The 26,462-nt window shown below is 36.2% G+C and overlaps 1 protein-coding gene across 1 annotated transcript in view; it reads left to right on the top strand.

Moving 5' to 3' along the window:
- Window positions 1–26,462, top strand: part of arr (low-density lipoprotein receptor-related protein 6) — a 144,859-nt gene that overhangs the window by 110,081 nt on the left and 8,316 nt on the right. Inside the window, exons 13-18 of the mRNA XM_089089617.1 lie at window positions 821–1,070; window positions 7,133–7,439; window positions 14,911–15,313; window positions 15,688–15,891; window positions 18,540–18,726; window positions 24,278–24,448. Of these exons, the coding sequence (XP_088945743.1) occupies window positions 821–1,070; window positions 7,133–7,439; window positions 14,911–15,313; window positions 15,688–15,891; window positions 18,540–18,726; window positions 24,278–24,448 (1,522 nt within the window). The remainder of the gene's footprint in view (window positions 1–820; window positions 1,071–7,132; window positions 7,440–14,910; window positions 15,314–15,687; window positions 15,892–18,539; window positions 18,727–24,277; window positions 24,449–26,462) is intronic.

The following is a 26,462-nucleotide window of genomic DNA, read 5'->3' as shown; positions in this document are numbered from 1 at the left end:
TTTTTACTTTCACTAAAGCTTTAACATTGTGAAGCTTGCTTTATCTTTTGAAAAATATAGTCTATATACGGTGTATATTCACTATATATACATTAAGACACTTACTGCAACTTAGATTCGATAAGTATTTTGCATCAAACCTTCAATGTTTAATTTTTCGTTATCGAATTGACGTTATTATAATGCAAGAATTAAGGAAGTCCCTACGCCTTGTTAGCTTATATTGCTAATATGTAGCCGTCATTGTTTTTAGTCCTGGATAAACTGGTTTAAGATTAATCACTTGCAGATTTAAGTTATCCTTTATTTTCACCTTAAGGGTATTTTAATTCTCTTTTTCATAACAGTAGAGGGCACTGAAGGTAGTTGTTTTTTTTTTTACAGAAAATCTGGTATGTATCATCTTGAGGTAGTAGGCCCTGCGTCTAATATGCAGGAGATTGAGCGTCTTGAGTTACAATGCAGGAAAATTTCTAATAACAGGTTTTGATTACTCCATGATTGATTTTGAGAACCTTTTATATTAATTCCTGTTTTCTAGATTTACGATCAGCAATAAGTGAAATTGTATTTATTTCCTAGATTCCTAGATGGCAAAGATTATTTCCACTTGGCAGACAATTCATGGATCTAATAATTTTTGTTAGTTTTATTGGTCTGTGCTTGGGTATCTGAATTTTTTTTTTTTCTGTCCTTTAAGTCTTTTACATCTTTTAGTTGTCTCAAATGTTGTCTTCACTCTTGCTTACGGGTAGCAAAAGTGTTGAGGCCCCGTAGAAATAGTTCTCAGTAGAATTTGAACAATTTTACGTTTTCACAGGTGGATGTATATAAGTGTCTGGGGTAAAGAGCCTCATATTGAGAGAGCTGCCCTTGATGGCAGCTTAAGAAGTAGTATATTAACCAGGATTGGGCGAGTCAATGGACTAGCTATAGATTTTGTTGACCGAAAGCTCTTCTGGGCTGATTTGGATGATAAGAAAATTGAATCTTCCGACTTGACTGGTCAAAATCGAAGAGTTGTTGTTAGCAGCGAAGTACCTCATCCTTATGGCCTGGCACAATATGAAGTAAGAATATTTTGACAAATTCTTGGGATATAAAATTATCTCACATTCTAAAAATATTTGTGTCTGGTATTTAAATAAACTATTCAGGTTGTTTTAGCACATATTCGGATTTCTATGTTATAATGGTATTGTTGGTCAAAGAAAGTTTTTTTGGTAAATTGAGTAAAGATAATGTCAGTAGCAACGAAAGAAGTAAGAGCAGCAATTATAATGGAAACAATAGAAACTGTTAAACTGTTGTTAATACTCTTGTACTAATGTGAATTTAGTTTGTCATTTCAAAGCAAACCAGTATTGAAGTTCAAAATCTTGTGTGTGGGATCAATTGAAATGAATATCTATAAGCATTATCTAACAGTAGGCATGTAAGTATAAAGTTTTCTTGGATGGAGGGGAGTTCGCCAAAATAGTGAAAATGGTTGCATAGCATGCGCATTACTTGAAATTATAAAACACGCAAAAATCAAGGACTTTTAAAACAGATATAGGAAGGGGTGGTACCTGAAGTTTTAGCTACTCTTTGATTGCTTATTGAATTGGTATTTTGTTAAAATAAATGTTTGTATTGTTATTTTTATTACATTCTTTCAGGCCTTTAATATTTTTTTCCCTTTTCCTTTCATTTTGCAAATTTCACTTTTAATTTTCAGAAGTAAATATGATAGGATCCAACGTTTAAGTTTTTCGGTTTCTGGCATCAAAACGCTTGAATGACTCTTAAGTTTGTTAATTCACAGGATATCTGCTTAAGATAGAGAACTAGCACCGAAAAATGGCAAATACTTTTTGTGAACGAATTCTAAAAAAAAAAATAACTTAGAACTCAGTTAGACTCAATCTATTCTGGAGCAGTCTTATGAACATTCTCCATTCCGAAGCACATAAGGAAATTTTATTGACATTATTTATTTATTTTCACGATCGGTGTATCAAATTCAAGCCAACGATGAATCTTTTTGGGGGGCTTACTTCGTTGCATATTTATGACTCTTTTTGAAAGCATCATGTAATTTCTTATAACAAAGCACCTAAGCTAGCTACCACGGTTATATTTTATTGCGTATGCACCATAGATGGAAGATCGTTAGTGGAATCCTAAAGTGCCAGAAACATTATTTCAGTAATAAACATAGATGGTGCATGTATGTATGACCCCTGGTGGGGGGGGGGGGGGTAAACGGTATTTCCAGCGAAGAAGGAGGAGGGTCGAACATATAAAAAAAGGCAATATTTGAAATTAAATTGTATTTAATTCCAGTTTTAGAGTTTCTAACACTCTGCTTGACACGCAATGTTGAAATCGAGGTTAAGAGGTCCACACTTGGCACCCTATCTGCGAAAGGAGTGTTAAGAAAGGCTAATTTACCCCTCCTCCCTCTTAGTTCCAAAATAGAAAACCTGGGAATTTTCCCTACTTACTACTAACGCTTTTGATAAGTGCAGTCGTCAATTAAAACTTTAGTTTCTCTATATGTGTATATGAACGCTTTTCCCCCGGACGAGTAGGGGAAAAAGCACTCTTAACATGTCGTTAAGAGTTCCCTACAATCTCGACAACATGTCGAGATTGTAGGGATATTCACTTCTGACGTTTTAATGTTCTTAAACTTACTACTTTTACTGCTGATGACGGTCACTGCATATGTGACAGAAATATCTAGTAATTTTGTGAAATTTTATCACTGTTTGGGAAAATCACTGGCTATTAAAAGGATTTTATCCCTATTTGAACTTTCATTTATTGTCATCGAAAGGCAGTGTGATCTCCGAAATTATCTAAGCCGTATATTCTTTGAAGTTCGTATGAAAAAGATGAATAGTGATTTTAATAATTTGATGCTTGAAAAATGCGATTTCGAATATCTGGCTCTAGGTCAACTTTGGTGTCAAAATTCGTGATGTTTTTCCACGATCTTACGTAACCTCTAATGCTCGTATCTGAAGCGTTATGTTTTTGTAAGTTTTATATCTTCTCAAATTGACATTGAAATGAATATGAAAAGGTTGAATATCAACTGATAACTAATTGGTTTATTAAAAATAGATAAACTGCTTGACGTTTCTGTCATAACGAAATATGTCATAATGACGTTTCTGCTATGTCGTTGAGTCACTTATGTACAAATGCCGAAAATTGACAGCTTGTACGTGATTTTTGGTCATCACGGGCTTTAATTTTTGTGGGTCGTGGGAGGGGTTTTTCGAATCCTCCTCATGATCGTGAAAGTCGTCTCAATCTTCCAATAAAAGTAAAAAAAAAAAAAAAAAAAATAAAAAGTTTAACACCAATTCCCAAACTTATCGACTTCATCGCACAATATTACCTTTTAAGATAATTTTTTGCCAAAGTAGGGATCTAAGAGGGAAATGTTAAACAAAACACATTTATTAGCTATTAGCTTTAAAATGTTGGGTCGTAAAGCAGATGAAATTTATTCTACTCCTCTCCCCAGTTTTTTTCTCAGTATTAATTTTTATAGCGTTATGTTCGTACAATGCCTAGCCAAAATTTTGAACTATATGGCTGAAAATACGCAGGCTCTAGAGATCTTTCAATTTGATTTGTAGCGCTTTGAGCGAACTAACTAAGGACTGTTAGGGTATTTTGTTTGGAATAGTTTTTTGGACTCTGATTAAAATAGTGGTAATGAATTATGCCTCCCCCAACCAAAAGGCACTGGTGACGCTCCATGTGAAAATTTTCTGTTAAGGTGCCACAACACGATGGAGAAAATGACCGAAAATTATGACATAATTTCCTATAAGACAACCTTGTAAGCCCTGTGTATCACTTTGCCAACGACACCAACACCAGTGTTCTGGGAAATACTTTTAAAATGTAGTTCATTACAAATACAAAGTACTCGTATCATTAAGTAACTTATAAGTAATTAAAAAATTATTTCCTGGGAAGTAATTTGTATTTGATTACAAAATACGCATTTAAAATACAAATTACTCTAGCTACAAATTATCCTTTTCTCAAAGCGTGCCGTTTATGATGAAAATTCTTACAAAATTCATTATCAAAGTTGGGAGTTTTCTTTTAACAACAAAAGTTTCTCAAACTTCTTATCTCCAAGCTGATTCCGGTTTGCGGTGAAAACTGAATTCCCAACAGAAAAAAGACGTTTCATTGGAGTAGAGGATAGTATAGGAGTATTGAACTTTTGGAAAATTCTCGCAACATCCGGATATTATTTCAAGGGCTAAATCGAACGGTTTTTATCGTCCATGAACCTCAATCACTGAATTTTTATGTTACAGCCAAAAGATGAATCCGTGCTCACTGCTCACCCCAACACTACCACTGTCGAAAGTAAAAAAGTCATCGGAATCGATGGACGACATTTTTCTGTGCTTGGCATCACAATCAGTTAACTGATAATCAGCTTTGGCTAGCAAAATATGTTTCATCTCCTCACAATTCACATCAATGATTCGGTTGCGGATATTTTCCGGTATGCATCTTCTGTTGAATCCGGGGTGGCTTCCACTAGCTATTGCTAGCTCCTCAAAACCGGGTTCACTTAGCTGCATTGTAAAAGCGTGTGCAAACTGGTTCTCTAAACCATCCAAGGTCGCTTCCACAAGAGCTTGTGCGTTCTTGGTATAGTGGTTTTGTTTCATGTCAATCATTTTCTTAATGCAATCAACGTGGGCAACAGCGTTCCCAGAAAACAGTTCTTTTCCTCCTGTAGTATGTGAAGTACTCTGGCGACAGGCTCAGTTACCTTGGCATACTCCTCGAGAAACTCAAGCTCAATCGCTTTCAACTTCGGTGAGTTTAGTTCGGTGTAAACCTTCCCAATCTTATCTCGCACTTTAACAATCCTTTTCATAGTATCATTTCGAGAATTCAACCGAGTTGCATTGGAAACAATCAGCTGCCTTGACATTAAATCTTGGACTTTATCAGAAGCTTTCGAGCTCTGCCTCGTCGAATTCCACAATGCTTGAAACTTCCCCATAGAAGCATGGTACAGATTTTTATACGGCGCATTTGACATGGCTGTTTTACTATCTTTACTAGCAATAAGATTATGGGTGTGGCTCGCACACAGCGCAAATGAGGGGGTAATTAGCATTCAGTTCTAGATTCTCTGTTTCATCTGACTTTTCTGTCTGCAAGTCAAGCAAATTTCCAACTGAAATGATTCTTGAGGTATCATTTTTGCTTTCAAAATGTGTTATTTTCGTCAAACAAGTGGACTGGTTTGCCCTTCAATACCCACCATGGTTGATGGTGATGGCGACTTTATTTTTGAAAATTTTGCCACTTCAAAATTATCGTCTCAAAATCCCTCAGAAAAAGGGTTTGTACGCAAAAGCGGTGTATACTCTCAAAAACTTTGTTTGATAAACAGAAGTATTTGTGAATATTGGAAAAAGTTAATTTGTATTTAAACACAAAAAAAATTGATTAAATACGTATTTGAATTACTTGATCTAAATACGTTTTTAAATACTTACAATTAATTACTTTCACAACACCGACCAACACACACGTGGCCGTCCCAAAACATGATGACCCAGGCCTTTCCACCCCCTACAGATGAATCTTTTGGAAATAGAAAAGTGGTCCGACGCATTAATTGTCAATTTCAATGCATCAGAGAAAAAGGGGATGTTGAATTCACGATCTGAAGTGCCGCGCACACTCCCCAGTTTCATCATAACAAATGAAGCTATAGAGTCGACGAGTTTCGTCTCCTGGGAATCCGCTTCTCCACAGATCTTTCTTGAAAAACTCACCTTGATCTGGTGAGAACCTCCTGCGCAAGAAAGCCAGGGATCATTCCTTACTGCAAAAGCCTTCTATCGCCCGGCTCGATTATCCCACTTCATAAGTCTCGTATCAGACCCATTGACGAATATGGGTGCCCGTTGTATGCTGGGGCTCCGAAAATATGGTTGGTACTGCTTCAGAAAATCCAGAGTAGGGCCAATATGGCAGGTCCAGTCATAACCCATGACTCTCTCCAGTTTGTCACCACTACAGTAGTAGACGTTACAGCATCGATGGCTGTTTTCTAAAAATACAACAATTCACATCCTTCTGTAGAGCTTTCTCGTATTTTAGATTTGAAAAGCAAGTACGTCATAATTCATTTAAAATAGACACTTCAAAGTTTTGTCTAGATTTCTTGTAATATAAATATGATTGTTCTTACAGTTTTACAAATCTTCCAAGGTATAAAACCCCCTCCTCCCTATATGCAGACGTGCCCCTTACTGTATCTTGTGATTATCTAAATATTTAGAAAGTTGTGTTGGAAAAACCAGGTTAAATGATAGCTTTACCTTGTTCCCCTAATCAAACGACACTTTTGACGCTTCTGGCCCTATAATAGATAGATTTGCATCCCTGATCTTTTCTTTTTCGATGAAGTTCCGTTTTGTTTACTCGAAAATTCACAGCCTTTCCCTCGAAGTTTGAAACTGAAAGGGTAAACACACCTGGTAGTATCAATTCATTTGACCTTTGCCAAAGTACTCTTTTGGTAGTATGTAAGCGTCAATGGCTGATTACAACTAGAAGGCTTAAAATTAAGTTTTTTTTTGCATGACAAAATACCAACAGACGCTTAGAAAATGTTCAAAAATCATCAAGGAATAATCGTGGACCAGCCAAAACCACAAAAATATATAAAGAACCGAAACGGTCGTTTTTAAGTGATTGCAAAGCCAAGGGCTGTGTTTTCGGCTTGGCAATTAGTCTACAGAAGCAGGACATTAAATTTCAGTTAGCAATAGCAGACTAAGGTAACTCTGATATTTTGTTGATGGAAAAAGCTACCAAGTTGTGCGAAAAAAATGAGATGGCACAATTATTGTATTAGATTGGTGCTAGCGCATAATGAACGACTAAAACAAAAAAAAAACAAAAAATAAGATAACATACGAATTGATGTAACATAGATAGTAGGGCTCTTCGTGACGAAATTGTTTCAGTATGACCCTGGCCAATTGCCTGGGATGTGACAAACCTGACCTTGCCAACAATCATTACTAAGACATATTAAAAGAAAAAATTGTTTATAGATTTTTTTTAAATGCAGAAACATATTTATTGGGCAGACTGGACATCTAGATCAATCGAAAGAGCATCGAAGATTTTTGGTGAAAATCGGACTCGTCTTCAGACACAAGTTGATTATGTTACTGATGTTTTAATATATCACAATTCACGACAAAGTGGCTGGAATCCATGTGCTGTTCTTAACGGTGGCTGTTCCGATCTATGCCTAGCTCTACCAAACGGAGAGAAGCATAGAAATAATGGATCAACGGAGAGACAAGCATTTAATTATCATTGCGAGTGTCCTACACATTTCAATCTGAAACCAGATAACAAAACGTGCTCGGGTAAGATATTAATTTTTTTTTTTTTTTGCTTTGAATTATTTGTCATAGTTTGGCTGTTGTTGTAACCATATTCTTAGGAGATTTCTTGCTTTTTTTATATGTATAGAATATTTCAAACGGGCATTGAGTCTATCTCAAATATGCAATAATAATTATAACAAAAAACAGAAAAAAAAAATTTAATTTTCTCTCTATCCTAGTTAGCGATAGAGTGTATTTCATATGTAAAATAGAACCAGTAAGTTTGTTCTGTTGATCAACTAGAAACAAAAGTCCGCTAGAAACTACTGAAAGTGATTATTTAGACTCTGAATGACGGCTTGAAAAATATTATTGTTTGACTCACTGTTGGAGAAATGCGGGTAAGGTTATCATAGAGGTTTTCCCAGGGAATTGGAGGCATTTTTGGAAAAATATGTTCTCTGTCCACCTAAACAAAAATAGTAGTTTCTTTTTCTTTGTTTAGTACTGTTGCAGCTGTTTTTTTCTGGCTGTTAATGAATTTATTCTGAATGAAAATATTAGTTGTTTTTAGTGAATGCCTGCTGTACTTGGTAGTTGCTATACTGTTTAGTAGAGCTTGGTACTGCTAGTATAACTTAAAAGCTATACCAGTTGAAGCTTTGAATATTGCCCCGAAAGTATTTGAACTTTCGTCTTCTTAAATGCCAAGACCGCGTTGCTCCTACCGAAGCTGCTGTTATCACCTCTTAGAAAATTTTTCACTGATCCAAACTTCCAAAAGCGAGTTCTAAATGGCGTATATGTGCCCTGAAATTCTTTTATTTTGAATAAAGCATGTCCAGGTTTAATCAGAATCGGCATTCACCCCCTATTCCTCCAGAAGCCAACTCATCAATAGATACAATCTCTTACGCCTTACACATTATGAAGTGTTTTATGGATTGCATTCTAGCATTCTCACACCTTGGCATTCAATTCATCGTCATATTACAGTATACCAAGAATCCCAGCATATTGCCATTTGATGAGAACTTTTTTTCGTATATATCAGCCGCCTTTTTTTAGTGCCTTGCTGGTGCCTCCTGGCAGGATACCTAAGTAAAGATGGGTGTATTTTAGCTGTTATGGCTCAGTGTAAAATGGCGTAAATGCTGTTACGGTTTTGACTGTATAAATATTCTTCTCAAATCAGATTTTTTGAAACCCTTTTTATTTAGTTTTTCTTTTTCAGAAGGCAAGAAAATGAATAAAACAGTATTTTAGCTATTTTCAGGTAAAGAATCTGTGGAGTTACCTGGCGTTACTAAGAATATTTGATGCCATGTTTGATTCAGTGTTCGTCTTTCTTTAATACCATTTGGATTTTAAAGCTTCCATTTTTACAAATTTCCCGTTCAAATGGGAAAAACTTACCAAAAAAGAAAGTCAAGAAAATCATGTCATGAAGGAATACTGCCAATAAACATCAAATTGATTTTCGAGTGGAGAAAAAGGATGCAATAGCTTATTTTACTAGAAATTCTAAGAAAAAGAAAATCTTCGCTGGCGCCAAGTTAGATAAGCGAGATGTTTGTTTTCTTTTAAATTCTTATGTAACAAATTTGGTTAACCGTTATCAATCATTCAACGAGCTGGGTCAAATATGATTAGGCAGCGATGTTTTTATCATTAAATCTAGATATTTCCTTTTCACATATAATATTTTTGTCTTTTTGAATAAGGTAATCGTATTCTATTGAAAATCATAATAAATAACAGAAACGAACACATATCTTATTCATGTTAATAATCTAAGGCACGAAAGTAAAAAAAAAAAAACTTAAACAAATCAATCACAGTATTGAAAAAAGAACAAGAGTTTTTAAAAATGAACAAGAACGAGCGGAGCTTCATTCCTAGTCAAATAGTCTCTTTGGTGGAAGCCCTTTTTTCGTAAAGCATCAGCAAGATATCGCTGAATGGAAATTTTATTTATATGTAACCAAGAGCATCACCAAGTGTGGAAAACCATGCTGTGACCAAGGTGGGCCCAGGACTGCAAAAGGCCTTTATTCAACTTGAAACGAAAACTAGGGAATTCTTGCTGTCCGGTTCTTAGCCGACTTATGGGCTTTATATAGACTTGAGAAGAAGTATTAACCCGTGGCCTTCACTGGTGGGACCCAAGGCTCTTCTTGAGGCTGTAGCAATTTCAATGATGTAAGTGACATAGACATTACGACTTGGCATGTTACAACGTTAAAAAACAATTATCGTATTGACATTTGGACTGACGAATTTGGGCGTTCTGAACGGGGCTTGTTAGGGATTTCAAAAACTCGTATCCCAGGGATAAGAAACATGAAATTTGGTGATATAGAATTTATTTACTAAGCAGCAAGGATGGGGTGCATAGGCAGAAGTAGGGCTCATGATGAATAAGGGAACTTCTAAGTCTGGCTTAGGTTGAATGGTATTGATTATAAAATTTGTGTTGCTCATTTTATGATGAAAAGTGCAAGGTATCAGTCTCAGCGGTATTTGCCCCTTTAGAACCGACATACGGAGATAGTGGTGACTCAGACGAGTTTTACATTCAGTTACAGAAGCAAATAGACAGGATCCCTGGTAGAAATGTGGTATTTTTATCAGGGTTTTAATGGGCAGTTTGTTAGAAATAGGGATAGAGGGTATCCTAGCCTTGGTAAATTTGGTGTCCGAAAGGAAAGTAGCAACGCTTATAGACTGCTTCAACTTTGTATGTTTAACAATGTAGTTATAACCAATACGTTGTTTGGTTATAAATTGGCCAATGTGTTAACATGGTATTCTTATCATATTAGGACGGCCAGCCTTGTTGATTGTGCTGTTGTAAATCAAAGGAAGGTAGGATCGATACAAAACATTAGGGTAAAACATACTAGGTATATAGGAGCGCTGTTGTTGTTGTTAAAATTAAAGATCAGTATCTACTACTCTCTAGAATTAATACAAATCTGAAATTTAAGAAAAGTGACTACCTTCTGGAAAGTTATGACGTTGGCAGACTCTCTGATTTGAACTTGAAAAGAACTTTCCTGGAACAGTTGATAACGAAAGTTCCGAGTTTAAAATTTGGCAACATATAAGATGGATGGAATAGTTTTTTGAACATGGTTTGTGAACTAGCTGAAGTTGTCTTAGGGAGGAAACTTAGAAACGCTGCTAGAACTCTAGCATAAATGCTTTAAGGTAGATGCAAGCCAGACGACAAAATAGTAAAATGTTTTATTGGCATGTTAAAAAATTCAGAGGGAGTAATCAGCGTGGATCAGTTAAATATAGGGACGAGGCTTCTTTTAGTGATAAGGAAGTGTTAAAGAGAAAAGGGCAGAACATTTTGAGAATGTGCTAAACCGTGATAAAGATTTAGGAAATAATATCGAAAAAAAAACGAAAAATTTTTGACAATTTGAAATGAAGGAGGATTTATTTTGTGAAGAGTAGTTAGAGACAGTACTAAAATAATTGAAAAATAATAAGGTCTCAGGTGCTGATAGTACGATAAATAAGTTTTTGAAGCATGTTACTTACGGACTTAGAGGTAAATTAGTGAAGATTATGAATATGGTTTTTGAGAAAGGGGAAGTGATCATGTATGTTTCTGAAACGTGGGTGCTTCGAACGGCAGAGGAAGATATAGTCCAGTAAAAGTACGGAGAAAAGTGGGTTGACCCGTACAAAATTGCAACAAAAGGTTTTTTTACACCAAAATGTTCAGAAAAAAATCGCTGAACAACATATCCAAAATCCGTTAAAATCGCCCGCCGGGAAAACCTTTTGGGGCTGCTTAAAGGGTTTGGAAGGGGGCGAAAAAATAGGTTTTTTCATGTTTGACATTTAGGAATCTTCTTTTACACGAAAATGTTCAGAAAAAATCGCTGGACAACATATCCAAAACCCGCTAAAATTGCCGACGCAAAAACCTTCTTGGGCTGCTCAAAGGGGGTGGAAGGGGGTGAAAAATAGTTTTTTTCAGTTTTGACATTTAGGAAACTTTTTTTTTCACTAAAATGTTCAGAAAAAATCACTGAACAATATATCCAAAATTCGCTAAAATCGCCCGCCGGGAAAACTTTCTGAGGCTAAATTGAAGGGGGTGAAAGGGGTGAAAAATCCCTTTTTCGATTTTTGTTATTTCCGTACGTTCGGAGACTCGATTCTGGTATAAATCAACTCGCTGAAACCGAAAATGGTATCCCTTTTCATTGTAACACTTCTCTAACTTATATTAAACTACAAAAAATAAGATTTTAATAATTCCATTGCCAAAATAAAGGAAGTACTTTTTGCGAACCTTGATTCCGTACAGAAAACACAGAGGGCTCCTCAACATCGTTACCGGCATAACTGCATCAGCTAATGTAGATGCGGACACTGCGAAAGAAGTTGGAGCCCGAATTCTAGACGAAATGACTGGGAAGACAACTGATTCATTTTCGTTCCGGAAAAAAGACAAGGCTGTTGCAATGGCATCCAAATCAGCTGTTAACATCCATAGTGAACCGGTTCATGAAGGTCAAGGGTTTCTGTTCCAGCGCTTAGCTACGGTGGCAAACCGGGAAGAATTTGATCTTCAAGACCTTTTGTCGTATGAGCTCTGTACGTATCCCCCATGCCATTTTGGATCCTATGAAGTTCTGCGTCCTGCTGACAAACCATCTCTCTCAAACACTATTCGAAAGGCGTCAGGGGACCATTCGGATGAGTGCTTAGACTCGTGGCACTATGTGGTTGATGGAGGCTAGGTGCTCCAGAAATCGATTTGGCAGCCCAACTCTACATTTGACTCTATTTGCGAAACTTATGTCAAGTATGTCACCACTAGATTTGGAAAAGCTTCGGTAGTTTTTGATGGATATGACAATGGTCCTTTGACGAAAGGTATGGCTCACCTCAAACGTTACAGGGGTTAACAGTGCTTAGTGGTAGAATTCACTGGTACAACAAAGTTAACAAAAAAGAAGGAAGAGTTCTTTTAAAACTGCACAAAAAAGCAGCGGATAAATCTAGCAATAGGAGAAAAATTGTCCTCACCAAGTTGTTTGGTACAACATGCCTTTGCTGACGCAGATATTCTGATTGCAACCACTGCCATTCATAGTGCAAGAACTTAGTTGATGTGTCTCATCGGAAATGACACTGTCCTCCTTATTCTACTCCTCTATCATGTCACTGCCACCCACAAACACCTGTATTTCAGATCCGAGACGAAAGTTTCAAACGAACATAGGCTATGGAATATTTGCTCCATCAAAGGAAAAATAAGAGGCATGTGTGGTGCAATTCTATTTCTGCACGCGTTCCTAGGCTGTGACACCACTTCGAGATTACAAGGAATTGGTAAATCTGTCGGACTATAATTGTTCCGGTCCAATCCGTCTTTCCGTGAGGCCGCTAAGGTCTTTATGTACTTAAAGGCTAGGAAAGACGAGCTCATTGTAGCTGGTGAACAAACTCTTTTGAGAATTTATAAAGGAAAGCCTGAAGAAACTCTCCTTTCCTTGAGACATCGTCTCTTCTTGGCCAAGCTCGCTTCCTCTTCCGCGTTTGTCTGCCCTGATCGGATGCCTCCCACAACCTCAGCTGCGAAGCTCCATTCTTTTCGCGTGTATTTGCAAGTAATGGAATGTAAAAGCGAGGCTGCTTTAATGAAACCGGAGAACTGGGGATGGCGACTCTCTGCTGATAATTACATCCCAGTAATGACGGAGAAGAAACCAGCTCCCCAAAGTCTTCTTCAAATTATCCGCTGCAAATGCAAATCAGGTTGCGATACGACCAGATGCACTTGCCGTAAGAATAGCATGTCCAGCACCCTTGCTTGCGGAGAGTGCATGGGAACAAGCTGTAATAACTCTGAACCAGCATCTCTAGAAGAAGAAGAATTTTAGTGTTTTGCAATAACGGGGGTTGTGCTCTTTTGTAGTGCTCATTAATAAAATGATGATTCTCAATATTATGTGATCTAAAAATGATGATTATCAAAACTGTGATTTATATATAGACGTTAATGTTTTTGTTTTCCAACTGTAAAAGAAGCTAATAATAAGAATGATTTTTCAAGTTTCTATGTGTCTATGCCTATAGTTTCCCTTTTTCTGTAGTCTGGTCGTCACACGGTTGATTCTCATCGGATAACCAGGTTTCCAACGATTAGCGAAGCAACAAAGAGTGGGGTACTTCTCTGCTCCTTTAAATTGCCGTTCGAGACTTTCCTGTGTTGCTGTTTGAACTATTTCAGGCTTCCATTGATCTGATTTTTCTAACACTTCGGAAGAAAAGCTATTTCCTTTATTTTTGCGATGGAGTTATTAAAATCTTATTTATAGTTTAATATAAGTTACAGATGTGTTACAATAAAAACGTCATTTTCGGTTTCAGCGAGTTGATTTATACCAGAATCGAGTCCCCGAACGTACAGAAAATTTCCACCCCTATCACCTCCTTTAAGTAGCCCCAAAAGGTTTTTCCGGCGGGCGATTTTAGTGTAAAAAAAGCTTCCTAATTGTCAAAAAAGAAAAAAACGATTTTTTTTTCTCCCTTCCACCCCATTTAAGCAGCCGTAGAAGATTTTTCCGACGGGCGATTTTAGCAGATTTCGGATATGTTGTTCAGCGATTTTTTCTGAACATTTTGGTGTAAAAAACCTGTTGTTGCAATTTTGTCCCGGTCAAACCGTACTTTTACTAGACTAATTGGGTAATTTTTGTCTAGAGGAATTGTCTACGGATAGTTTTAGAGGTTGACTCACCCATTTGACTAACCGTATATCAAACAACAAGCTGTGCGAAAAATGTGGTTCTTTCCCACTTTACAGGGCTGTAATAAAAGACAGGCTGAGATGGCTTGGACACTTTTTACGGATGAAGGGTGACAGATTGTCAAGGACTGTTCTTTCTGTCAATCTATCTGGGGCCAAACAAAATGCAGGTCGTCTCCAAATGGGGTAACAAGAGGTTTTAAGGAAGGATTAAAAGGAAATTAGAATTTCGTGGGAGGGGGTAAGCAGTGGAGGTGTAATTGGGGATGGAGGAGGAGCTTTCCTAGCTGTGTTTGCCTCAGTTGGCTTGTTGCTTCAGGGAGTTACTAGTAGCAGTAGTATTAGTAGTAGTAATATCTGCTGTCTATATAAAATTGTGGAGTTTTTCGCTCCTGAACTTTTAGAAATTCATACTGATTCGTAATCTCGTTCTTATCAAGCCGTATCCTCTAACGTTTCAGACTTGTTGTCACAATTTGTGAAAATCTGGATAGTGGGCCAACATTTTTCTTTTCTACTATGATCGTTAAAGAATTCAATTGTCTGGGGTATGTTCGAGAGCCCTTAAAAAAAAGACAAAATGGAATATGTCAAAGGTTTTATTTTTTGATTCCAGGCCCCAACTCCCTTCCCAAGAGCTATATTATATTCGCCTGTATTATATATGATAGTTTTATGCATTTTTACGTGTTGCCTTTCTTTATTAATCACCTTTGATATTTTCAGCTCCTGCATCATTTCTTCTCTTCAGTCAAAAAAATTACATCAATCGCTTTGTGGTAGATTCGCCGGATAGCCCCGACATTGTTCTACCTCTGCGAGGATTGAAAAATGTTAAAAGTATTGACTTTGATCCACTGACATTTAATCTCTACTGGGTAGACGGCAGGTCACACAATATCCGAAGATCTGATGACACTGGAAATAAATCGATAATTGTAGTTCCTAACTCACATGGGAAGCTCCATCCGATGGATTTAGTTCTTGATCCCATAGCAAGAATATTATTTTGGTCTTGTTCAAAAAATTTAGTGATTAACACCACAAAAATGGATACACTTGAAAGTATCGGACCTGTTGTATCAATGGGAGTTAATGCCACTCATTTAGCCTTGCACCTGACCAAAGGGTAAGTCTTCTGAGCTTTTAATTTTTAATTCAGTACATATCCCTAATTAATGTGTTCTTTGTTTGTTTGTTTCTTTACAACAATAGAGGCTGCAGGAATTTTAAAAATAATTGTTTTTTAATTGCTCAGAAAACAAAAATGCACATCCACATAATTTTTTTTTTATTTCTCTCACACTCTCTCTCTCTCTCTCTCTCTCTCTCTCTCTCTCTCTTTCTCTCTCTCTCTTTCCCTCCTTCTTTCTTTTTTTTCTAAATATAATTTTAATACGCAGACAAATCGTTACAAAAGTGAGCTTGGTTGTTGACTGTAAATCACTAAAATGACTCGTCCTTTAGAAGAGTATGTATATGTATTTGTTTTGCTGCTTTCAGATATTTATTCTTCATCAATCTACTACATGAGCCTCGGATTGAGCGAGTTTTATTTAGCGGTGAAGAACGTCAGACGATCGTCGCTAAAGACATAAAATACCCCACGGCTCTGACGGTTGATCAGAAAGAAAATACAATCTACTGGGCTTCTGCCGATTCTGATGATGGTGTTATAGAACTTGCCAACTTAGATGGCTCTGGAAGGTATGATTTCTTTGGATTTCAGAAGATTGACAGTTTTTAAGAAATTAAAAACTAATATCCTAAAATGTGTTTATTCTACATTTAAGCCACCAAAACAAGAATTTTTACTATTTACACTGTTTCTAAAGGTTTTTGCTAAGAACTATTGAAAACACATAACATGACGTGAACCTGTTTATTCAAATGTTGTTTTAAACTGGTCAACATTTACATAAGTTTATCTACACTAATTCAGACTTTTCAAAAGATTAATTAAAAAAACTTTTTCCCGAAAATAAGTTTTTCAAAGAAAGGTAAAGAACCCAATTAAACAAAAAATGATCGAAAATAAAATAAAATAATCTACCAAGCGTGAAACTACCACAAATAAGCATCGATAAATAAATGAAACCCAACACGAACAGAAATTACAATAAATAACTGATTCAAACTCAAAACGAGCAGAAATTAACATAGGTTGGGCTCAAAACCCCTGTGCCTTCCAAAGGCCAGAACAAAATTTGCACTTTACTGCAAAAAATATATATGTTTTTACTTTTATAACTTTAATAAATCAAATAATATTAACATTTTGATTACTAAATATCAGCATATGTATATTAAACTGACAATGCACATTCATTTGTATTTTTTTTCGTTTTATATTTTTTCGTAATTTTTTCGTAATTAATTTCTGTTCGTGTTATATTGACATAGTCTTTTCAGGGAAAAAGAAAATAATACTTTAAATCTTTTTGTTTTTGTTTTTTTAAGACTTTATAGTTTGGCCTGCTATATGTATGCTGGAGAAATTTTTTTAGCAATAACAACATACACCCTTTTAAAAATCAGGACACAAATAGTAGTGTTTAATTTAGTTTCATACCTCCTCTAGTTGACCTGAAATGGAAAACATGATACCATTCGCAAAAAAATCTACTTACTTTCTTTGATAGCTTGGATACACTTACACTATTTTGACTTGGTTAAATTTTAAGAGCAGAAGTAGCCCCGAAAGTTTGGACATAATACCCTCAGTCGTACTTGGGATACTGCTGAGATGCCTTATTGGGAATTAGCATTAAAACAGTGTATTTTGATTTAATATTAAGGCAAAATTTAGTTTTTAAAAATATTAGGAAATTGGGAGGGTGGGCGTGGTAGGGGGATTAGTTTCCCTCTAATACCTTTTGACTATTAAAAGGGGCATCAACCCTTTCTATTTTCAATTGAATAAGCCTTTTTTGAAGTTATCACGACAACTCCCTCGATACGAAGTGCCCTGGTCTAAACAACAACTACAATGGTGGGCGTGGAAGGGGTGTTATTTGCCTTCCAATCACTTTCGACTATTAAAAAGGGCACTAGCCATTTCAATTCCAATTAAATGAGCCCTTTCTGAAATTTTCTACGACAACACGTTCTATATAAACCTTATATGCTCCCAGGATGAAACTTACAACCCTTGCCCTGAGGGCTGTGGGGGGGTTGCCATCCTAAAAGACCTAATTTCCAGAACTTAAAACTACGTTGGATAAAATGGCTATCTCAAAATTTTGATTGGATGTGTTTGGGGAAAGATGGGCGTGAGAGGGGGATTAGTTGCCCTCCAATCACTTTCGACTATTAAAAAGGGCGCTAGCCCTTTGAATTTCCAATCGAATGAGCCTTTTTTGAAGTTTCTACGACAACGCCTTCTATAAAACACCTTATATGCCCCCAGGGCACAACTTAAAACCCTTGCCCTGAAGACTGTGGGGGAGTGTCCTCCTCGAAACCATTATTTCTATCTGGAAATCAACTACGCTGAACAAAATGGCTATTTCAAAATTTTTATTGGATGCGTTTCGGGAAATGGTGGGCGTGGAAGGGGTGTTAGTCACCTTCCAATCATTTTCGACTATTAAAAAGGGCACAAGCCACTCCAATTTCCTATTGAATGAGCCCTTTTCGAAGTTTCTACGACAACGTCTTCGATACGAAGTGCCCTGCTCTAAAGGAAAAAATTAATAAATAATACATTGTGCCAACATCGTTTTTATTTGCTCCCAGGGCATAACTTAAAACCCTTGCCCTGAGGGCTGTGGGGTAGTGTCCTCCTCAAAAACATATTTCTATCTGGAAATAAACTACGCTGAACAAAATGGCTATCTCAAAATTTTGATTGGATGTGTTCGGAGGAATGATGGGCGTGGGGGGGGGCTAGTTGCCCTCCAATCACTTTCGATTATTAAAAAGGGCGCTAGCCACTCCAATTTCTAATCGAATGAGCCCTTTTCGAAGTTTCTACGACAACTCTTTCAATATGAAGTGCCCTGGTATTGAAACAAAAAAAAATAAAAAAAATAATACATTGTGCCAACATCGTTCTTTACTTAGGCAGGGCGATTGCGCTGCCTATGATGACAGCTAATTTTTTTAATGTAAATTTTTTTTTTTATCTGTTTAAGGAACAGGTTTATTTATTTGGCTACAAGAACTATTGAAAATTTGAGACGTTTGTTAGAATCTCTGTTTTCAAACAGATTAAGAAAAAGAAGCATGAAAAGCTCAACATGCTATTTTCGCAACCTAACGCTGCAAGTAGTTTACGAATGATGCGTATGGAATTTGCACAATTTTTTGTTAATTTATAAGTTAGATTGTAATAAATGTATGTTGGATTTTAGACGTATGCTTCTACAAAAGGTATATCCTGTGGCGCTGAGTGTTTTAAATAGTCATCTTTATTGGCTTGAAAGAGACGTTCAACTCATAGAAAGAATAGATATTGCAAGTGGCAATGATCGACAAAGAGTCCTTGGCCGGTTGCCAAACCTATCAGATGTTCTTGGAGTTCATCTTCTTACTCTAGAGGTTGGTTTTTGTTTTAGAATTCCTCAAGGAACATAATGTTTTGGTGACGAGGACTTTCGTAAAGCAGTCTGTTGGTAGTCTTGTCTACCGTACCACTCCGTGTATTTTTTTTGGTTTTAATAATGTGTTATATTAGATTGAAGTTTTTAGCCAATTTCAAAACTCATTCTAATGACAGTAGTACAAAGAAGGCTTTCTGTGGAATATTTCTAAATGACGCCTAATCCTGGGGCAGTGACATAAGCAGGGTGGTTGGGGGTCACGCCCCCCCCCCCATAATTCCAAGTTTTCTTTGATTTCTGGGACTTCTTATTCAGATTATCAAATACTTCTTTTAATAGCCCCCCCCCCCTCTCCCCTAAAAAATGATTCTTGCAGAAAAAAATAATAAAAATGGGTACATGCCTGCACTGGGGAAAATTATTTGATATATTTTTTTCTGAATATTTGTTTTCTCATCAACTTTGAGTCACTAACTTGTTGTTGGCTACCCTATTTCTACTGGACATTTTTTAAATAAAAAAAAAAGTTAATTTATTTGTTTACCTTCACATGAGCTTAAAGCAGTAGTTTCCAGTTGATTTGGGCCATGACCCACCAAGACACTTCTAAAATCCTGTGGTAGGAAAATTCAGGTGTATACACCTGAAGAAAGCTTAAAGGGTCATTAACTTGGTATCTATTTTTGGGTCACCCTCTAGGCTTTAATGTATTAATGAAAATATTATTTGAACTCATATTAATGGAAATATTGTCTAAACACGACATTTTTTATAGGTTTCATTGCAACAGAACCCTCGTGTAACTAAACCTCTTACTACTAAACCCTCGTGCATCTTACCCCAGGTGCAAATGAACCCCCGTGTTACTAAACCACCGTGTAACTGAGCCCCCATCCGACTGAACCCTCGTACAAATGAACCCCTGTGTGAATAAACCCTCATGCAGCTCAGCGCCCGTTTAACTGAAGCTTTGTCAAGAAAATCGGAGGGAGCTGTTTAATGTTATTTAATATCTAATATTCACATTGACGTACTTTTTATAAGTTCCCGATAACAACACCTTTATAAAACGCCTTATGACACCAATTTCCAATGTTAGTGTCATTTCTGAAGTGTAATGGTTTCGAAATGACAAAAATTATACCACTGGAATCTCCATGATCGAAAATACTCATGCTAGTGTTTAAAATCCCCATCTTGAATATTTCCCTGTCCAGTCATCTTTGCAAGTGGAAATAAAAAAAAAAAGTTTTGAACAATACTACCAAGTGAAAAAAATTAATCCGAATACAAAGCTGATTCGTTAATGATAGAAGCTGTTTATTTTTATTTTAACACCAAAATTAGTTAGTAAACAAATTCTTGGAAATTACTAAAATGTGCTTGATACCCCAACGTGTCTTCTTTTTCTTTCTCTTTTTCCCTAGCACTAGTCGGTCACTGGAATATCGTAGGGGCACTAAAATGGATAACCTTCTGAGGTTCTCGAAATTAGCGCTTTATGTTCCCCACCCAATAAAGATTTGCATTAATTGGTGACTGGTTTTATGTTAGATAGCATACTTAACCCGAAGTTTCCAAATAAAAAGACGATTGGTTCACTATTCAATTCTGCTTACAAGTATAATAATCGCTACCGTCACAATATTCTTTTAGAAATTTGTTTTCAGCAGAAATGTTTGAGCCTATAAAGCTTTGGTTTGTCCCCAATACCTCTCAATGTTTCTTCAAATTCTTTCTGACTTGTGTTTTCCTAGACTAGTGACTGCATCCTATTAAAATTTAACTCTGGCCAGAGTAAAAGTTATTTCTAATCTTAGAGCTGAGGCCAAAATTCAACGACCCTCCCTCCTCCCCGTTCACACATTAAAAAGAAAATAATTATAATAGTTGACCAAGTACGGGGAAAGAAATTGAAATATGGTCATTTAAATGGAAACTGGGTAAAGCCCTATGCGATGGAGTAATTATTAACTTTGCCATGCAAGAAAAGACGCACACAAGCAGCATATTGAAAAAGAAGCGTTTTCATTGGCTGCCAGCGACAGAAATTAGTTGCAATAGTGGCTCTGCCGCTTCTTTGTCTCTGGTACAAATTAATTTAGCCTGCCCAAATGGGCTCTGAACCAAGCGAGACGCATATTTTGAGCTTCTAATCAGTACTAGTTCAAGCTTATTCTTATGCCTTGGGCTGAGTTCAGTGAAACAAGGCTTAATTTAAATATGGTTTTTTGTTAGGACATCTTTTTCTTGCATTGTCCAATCATTTTCATTTATAAATCCCTTCCTCAACACCTATAAATTTATGATTAGAACTTGGTTTACTTGTCGTAGGTTTATTATACCCATTGCTTTTCTGCTTCTCAGTTGAACTGTTAAAACTTTCAATAAATCTTGAACTTTTGAAACTTCCAAGGAGTATTGAATTGTTGAAACTTTCACGGGATGTTGCACTGCTGACACGGACTTCCCGGCATTATTTACAAACGAACAGAAATAAAACAAAACAAAAAAACAAGTTTTTTCAGAGCAACATCAAAACTCATAACGAACAGAAATTATTACGTATATGTGGGGTGCCCCCTCCTCAATTCTTCACTCCTTAAGATTAAAATTGGTACCAGCGGAACCCATATTTCGAAAATAATGTCGTCTCTGATAAGGTTTTCAAAGAACCGAAATGTCTTTGATTACGTCCGATGTGGCTAATTAGAATCTCTAAATCAAGATTCTGATAAACATTCCTAAAAAATTACAATACCCTCCCCCCCCCCCCCTTGGATACCGCATTGATAGTATCCTTCGACCACCCCGTTAAACCGTGAAAAATAGCAAGTGAAACTAATCAGTGATTAGTTCGCTTCCTTCTCCGTGTAACTGATTCCCTATGCAACTGAACCTTCAAACCCTTATTTTGAGTCTTCGTGCAACTGAGCCCTGTAAAACTTAACCCTCGAGCAACTCAACCCTAATTCAATCTTATTCAGAGCTTTTCATGCTCAGGACCAGAACGCACTTGAAGGTCATGGTTGCAGTAGTAGCTGTACCCTAGTACATAGAAAGCTCATAGTAGTCAAAATCTTAAGGACACATTAAAAAAAACATCTCATAAGAAAAACTTGCCATTAATGCTGATTCAGGAATGAAAACTATCATTTAAATTAATAGTAAAAGCTTATTTCTGAAAGAAATTCTGGGAACTTTTGAAAAGAGCCGAAAACACTGATAAGTCTCCCTTTAAACATGGGTGGAGCTCTTTAATGTTATTTGAAATCTAATATTCACATTTGCGCGCTTTTTATAAGTTCCCCATAACAACGCCATTATAAAATGCCTTATGGCACCAATATCCAATGTTAGTGTCATTTCTGCAGTGTAAAGTCTTTAAACCATAAAAGTTCTACCACTGAAATCTCCATGATCGGAAATCCCATTCTTGAATACTTCCCTACCCAGTTACCTTTGCAAGTGGAAAGCAAAAAAAAAAGTTTAGAAAAGAACTACCAAGTGAAAAATATTCATCCGAATACAAAGCTGATTTTTTAATGATAGAAGCTATTTATTTTCATTTTAACACTAAAATTAGTTAGTAAACAAATTCTTGGAAATTACTAAAATGTGCTTGATACCCCAACCTATCTTCTTTTTCTTTCTCTTTTTCCCCAGCGCAACCCGGTCACTTAGCAGGGTTTGAGTTATGGCACCATTATCTAGTTTTAGTGTCATTTTTAGAGTGTAAAGGCTCGAAACCATTTATCTCTTGTGCAAATTAGTTTAGCTTGCTCAAATAGGCTCCGAAAGAAGCGAGACGCATATTTTGAGCTTCTAATCGGTACTAGTTCAAACTCATTCCTATGCCTTGGGTTGAGTTCAGTGAAACAAAGTTTAATTTAAATATGGGTGAGTTACATAAGGGTGAAATCAATAGAGTTTTGAGTTAAACGGGAGTCCAGTTCAACGAGGGTTTAGTTAATTAGGGTTGAGTTGTACTCAGGGTTTAGTTAGATGGGGTTGAGTTGCACGGGGCCCAGTTAAACGTGGGTTTTAGTAACTCGAGGGCTCAGTTAAATAAGGTTGAGTTGCACGTGGGTCCAGTTAAAAGGGGGTTCAGTTGCAAGAGGATTCAGTTAAATGGGGTTGAGGTGCACGGAACCTCAGTTACATGGGTTCATTTACATCTACACCCCTTTTGCACAATGCTTAACGTCATTGCAACAATATCATGTTTTGTGTTCTTTAAATGTTTTTGAATGTGACGCCATTCACATGAAAAACGTTCTTTTTTTTAATAAGACTCTAAAGTACAGTCAGTCGAAAGGTGCTCGTCCTGGCCATGACCCGCCAAAATATTGCCATACCCCACCGGTGTGGAAAGTTCCAAACGTTGGGATTCACGGGCGTAAAGTAAACAGGCTTGCTGCTCAAAAAATTCATAAGCCAAACAGACATATAGCCCTTAATAGGACTGAAAAAAGAGCCATTTGGTAATAAAGGGGAAAAAAGTATGTTTTAAATAAAGAAACAAATTTTTTTATACTTGTGCATAACGCTATGCGTAACTTTAAAATGTTTACCGATTATTTTTGACTGCAGGAGATGTCTGACTGAGAAAAGGGGGAAAAACAAGTGAAATTGAGCATTAAACTGTTTGTACGTGCAAAGTCATCGCTCGAGTCCTATGTATTTGCTATTACTTCCAGGTTAAGTTAACTTGTTATCTCTTCTAGTTTTCATCATCCATTATTTACCAATAATAGAGATATCTTTTCTTAATTTTTTTTTACTGTCTATAATTTTGGAGCTGAAAATCTACAAAATGGCTATCTCAGCTTAGTCTAATGTTAATTCCTTTTTCCATTTACCCGTTCATGGTACGTTTAAAAAAGATCTGTATAGGGTCCAATGTTTAAGTTTTTCGGTTTCTGGCATGAAAGCGCTTGAATGACTTTTAAGTTTGTTAATTCACAGGATATCTGCTTAAGATAGAGAACTAGCACCGACAAATGGCAAATACTTTTTGTGAACAAATTCTAAAAAAAAAAACAAAAAAAAACAAACAAACAACTAAGAAGTCAGTTAGACTCAATCTATTCTGGAGTAGTCTTATGAACATTCCAATCTGAAGCACAGAAGGAAATAGTTCATTTTCCCATTCACCCGTTCATGGTACGTTTAAAAAAGATCTGTAAAAGTGCTTGGATAGTCTTATAATTTTTAATAACTTCATCGCACAAAGATATTTTAGATAAAAAAAAAAGAGCACAATTAAATCTACATATAGATAACAAAATAAATGCGTCTCGGATGACGAGTTGGGCATATTAACTATAAAACGTTTTTGTTGTTTATGGTAACAGAGCTCTTGAAGGGATGACATGGCTCAGACCGTTACCAGCGAAAATAGGGTCGTTTCAGCTTTACATTGCTTTGTTTTTTTTCGTTTTCTATGTAAATGTGTTGTTGATTTTTCAACAATTATTCTAAGTTATGTTTTTGCGTGTAAATGTTGCCCTTAATATTTAGCTACTATTGTTCTTCTGTATTTCTAGGAGATTCGTAGTAGTCCTTGTTATCCGCCAAAAAGTGGTTGCAGTCATCTTTGTGTTCCAGTGGAAGAACAACCGGATTCTTTTAGCTTTAGATGTGCTTGTCCCGGTGGTCGAGCCTTGATTGAGGACAAAAGGAGCTGCTCGGAACCAGCAATATGTGAAGCAAATCAAGTAGGAACTTTTTTATAGGGTCACGCCTAGAAACTTGTTTTAGGAACTTGAATTTCTAGCAGGGGAAAAGGTCATATTGAGCCAAAATTAAAAATTGTCCACGAAGATACAAAACTTTTTTCGTTAATCATCTTTGTCAGGAGAGCTTAGCTCTCGTTTAAAAATTTCACTTCCCTGATTTGACGTTAATGTTGTAAATTTTTTAAGCTTTCACTTTCATCTAATGCTTCTTAAATTTCATTGTATTCTGCATCTATTGTTTATTGTTATTTTATTTGAAGGGATCTCCTTTTCTATTCAATTGCACAATTAGTTGTTTTTTAATCCTACCTGGCAAGGAGTAAGGCTCCTCAGTGAAAATTTTAGGATTCAGATTTTTTATGAAAATTATGGGTTTTCAGAACTCTATTGAAAAATAAACCTTTTGTACCATTAGAAAAACAATTATATTGCTCTAGGCTGAACCACAACCCCAGTCCAACCTCAAGATCATTTTTGTTCAAGTTTTCCATATTTTATTATTAAGAATAAGTCAATGGACGATAAGGATCCTAACCCGATTATGATAGAATGTACGGTTGAAGTACGGATCCATTAGGTTTTTTTTTTTATTTTTAAAAAGTAAGATGTTATAATGAGAATGATAATGGTGAATCCTTAGTAGCTTGAAACAAATCTAATGCACCTAAATAGTTAGGAAAAACAAGGGACCTCTAGTAACAAATTCTATGTATTCAATTTGTTACTGGTTTATTAAATGAGTGGCAAGTTCCATTGCATTACGTCTCTTGATATGGTTTGGGAATTGGCTGTAATGGGATGTCTGAAAGAACCTCCCATCGTAGCACGGGTTTCGTTGTACTTATTGTAAATTTCCATTATTTGATAAAGACTTTTGTGCTATTTAACGTTTTCACTTTCATCCGTTTGTAAGACCAGTTTTTAGAGTTTGTGAGTACTTCAATATGTCTGTATGGTTTTTCAAAATAACGAACGTAACTAAAACTTGGATTTATATGGCAAAATTCACTTGGTACTACTCATTGAAGGACCGAGCCACCTATGGCCAAATTAGCTGCGCGTGCTCCTCCTCCGCCCCAATATAATCAAAGCTTCACTCTTTAGCCCCTCCCATGAAAATCCACTTTCCTTTAAATTATTTCTTATGAACTTTTCCAACTCTGTTCTGGGACAATCTGCTTTTCTTTAGGCCCAAGGAACACGGCCAAAAAGTACAATCATCGACAATCTATTATACTTCATCGGTAAAAATAACCTACCCATCTTAACCATTCGTTCTTTACAGTCTTCGAAAGTTTTATCGACCCACATTTTTTGAACAGCTTATAGTTTGATATACAGTCAACCAAAAGATGGCTAGTAATAACTATGAACTTGATGAAGAAATTGTACGAAACCTACTATTTCCACAACAGTAAAAAAAAAACTTAACTGTGAAAAGTTTCTACAGGTTTGATGAAATGTTCTTTTCAAGTTCTTGATCCTTTATCCCGAGCCTTAAGCAAGTATTTCTCGTTTCTTTTAAATTCTTTTTCCTACGGCAATTATAACAGGTAGCTTAGTTTAAGGTTAAAGACTTCTTAGTTCATATGGATTGGGAATCCTGGTTGTGTAAGGGTAGTATTTGTTTAAAATTTCCTTTTTGTCATATTGTTCCACAGGGAAAGTTTTTTATTATTTGTTGATTATTCCCTGACGCTTTGGCTAACCTTTGATTTTTGTATTAATCCCCCAGATTTTTGTTTTTAACATTTCAAAAGGCATATTTTAAAAATTACTCCCTCAAAAAGAATATAGATATGAACTATAATTAAAATGACCCTATCTTCACTCAGACGGAATCTCGGGCCTTCGGCCCTCGCAAATGGCCCTTTCGAATGCCTGATCCATGCTAAACGGGATTGAAACTTTTGTTTTACCCGGTCTACAGTACCACGTCATAAAATCTTGCTAGATATTGTCCTTATGTAGAAGTACAATATGGATATATTTT

The sequence above is a fragment of the Artemia sp. Qi Xiang Cuo genome, chromosome 5 (assembly GCF_049724085.1).
Source record: "Artemia sp. Qi Xiang Cuo chromosome 5, ASM4972408v1, whole genome shotgun sequence".
Taxonomy (NCBI): Eukaryota; Metazoa; Arthropoda; class Branchiopoda; order Anostraca; family Artemiidae; genus Artemia; species Artemia sp. Qi Xiang Cuo.
The sequence above is the reverse complement of the archived record's forward strand: the minus strand, read 5'-3'. Positions and strand labels throughout refer to the sequence as shown.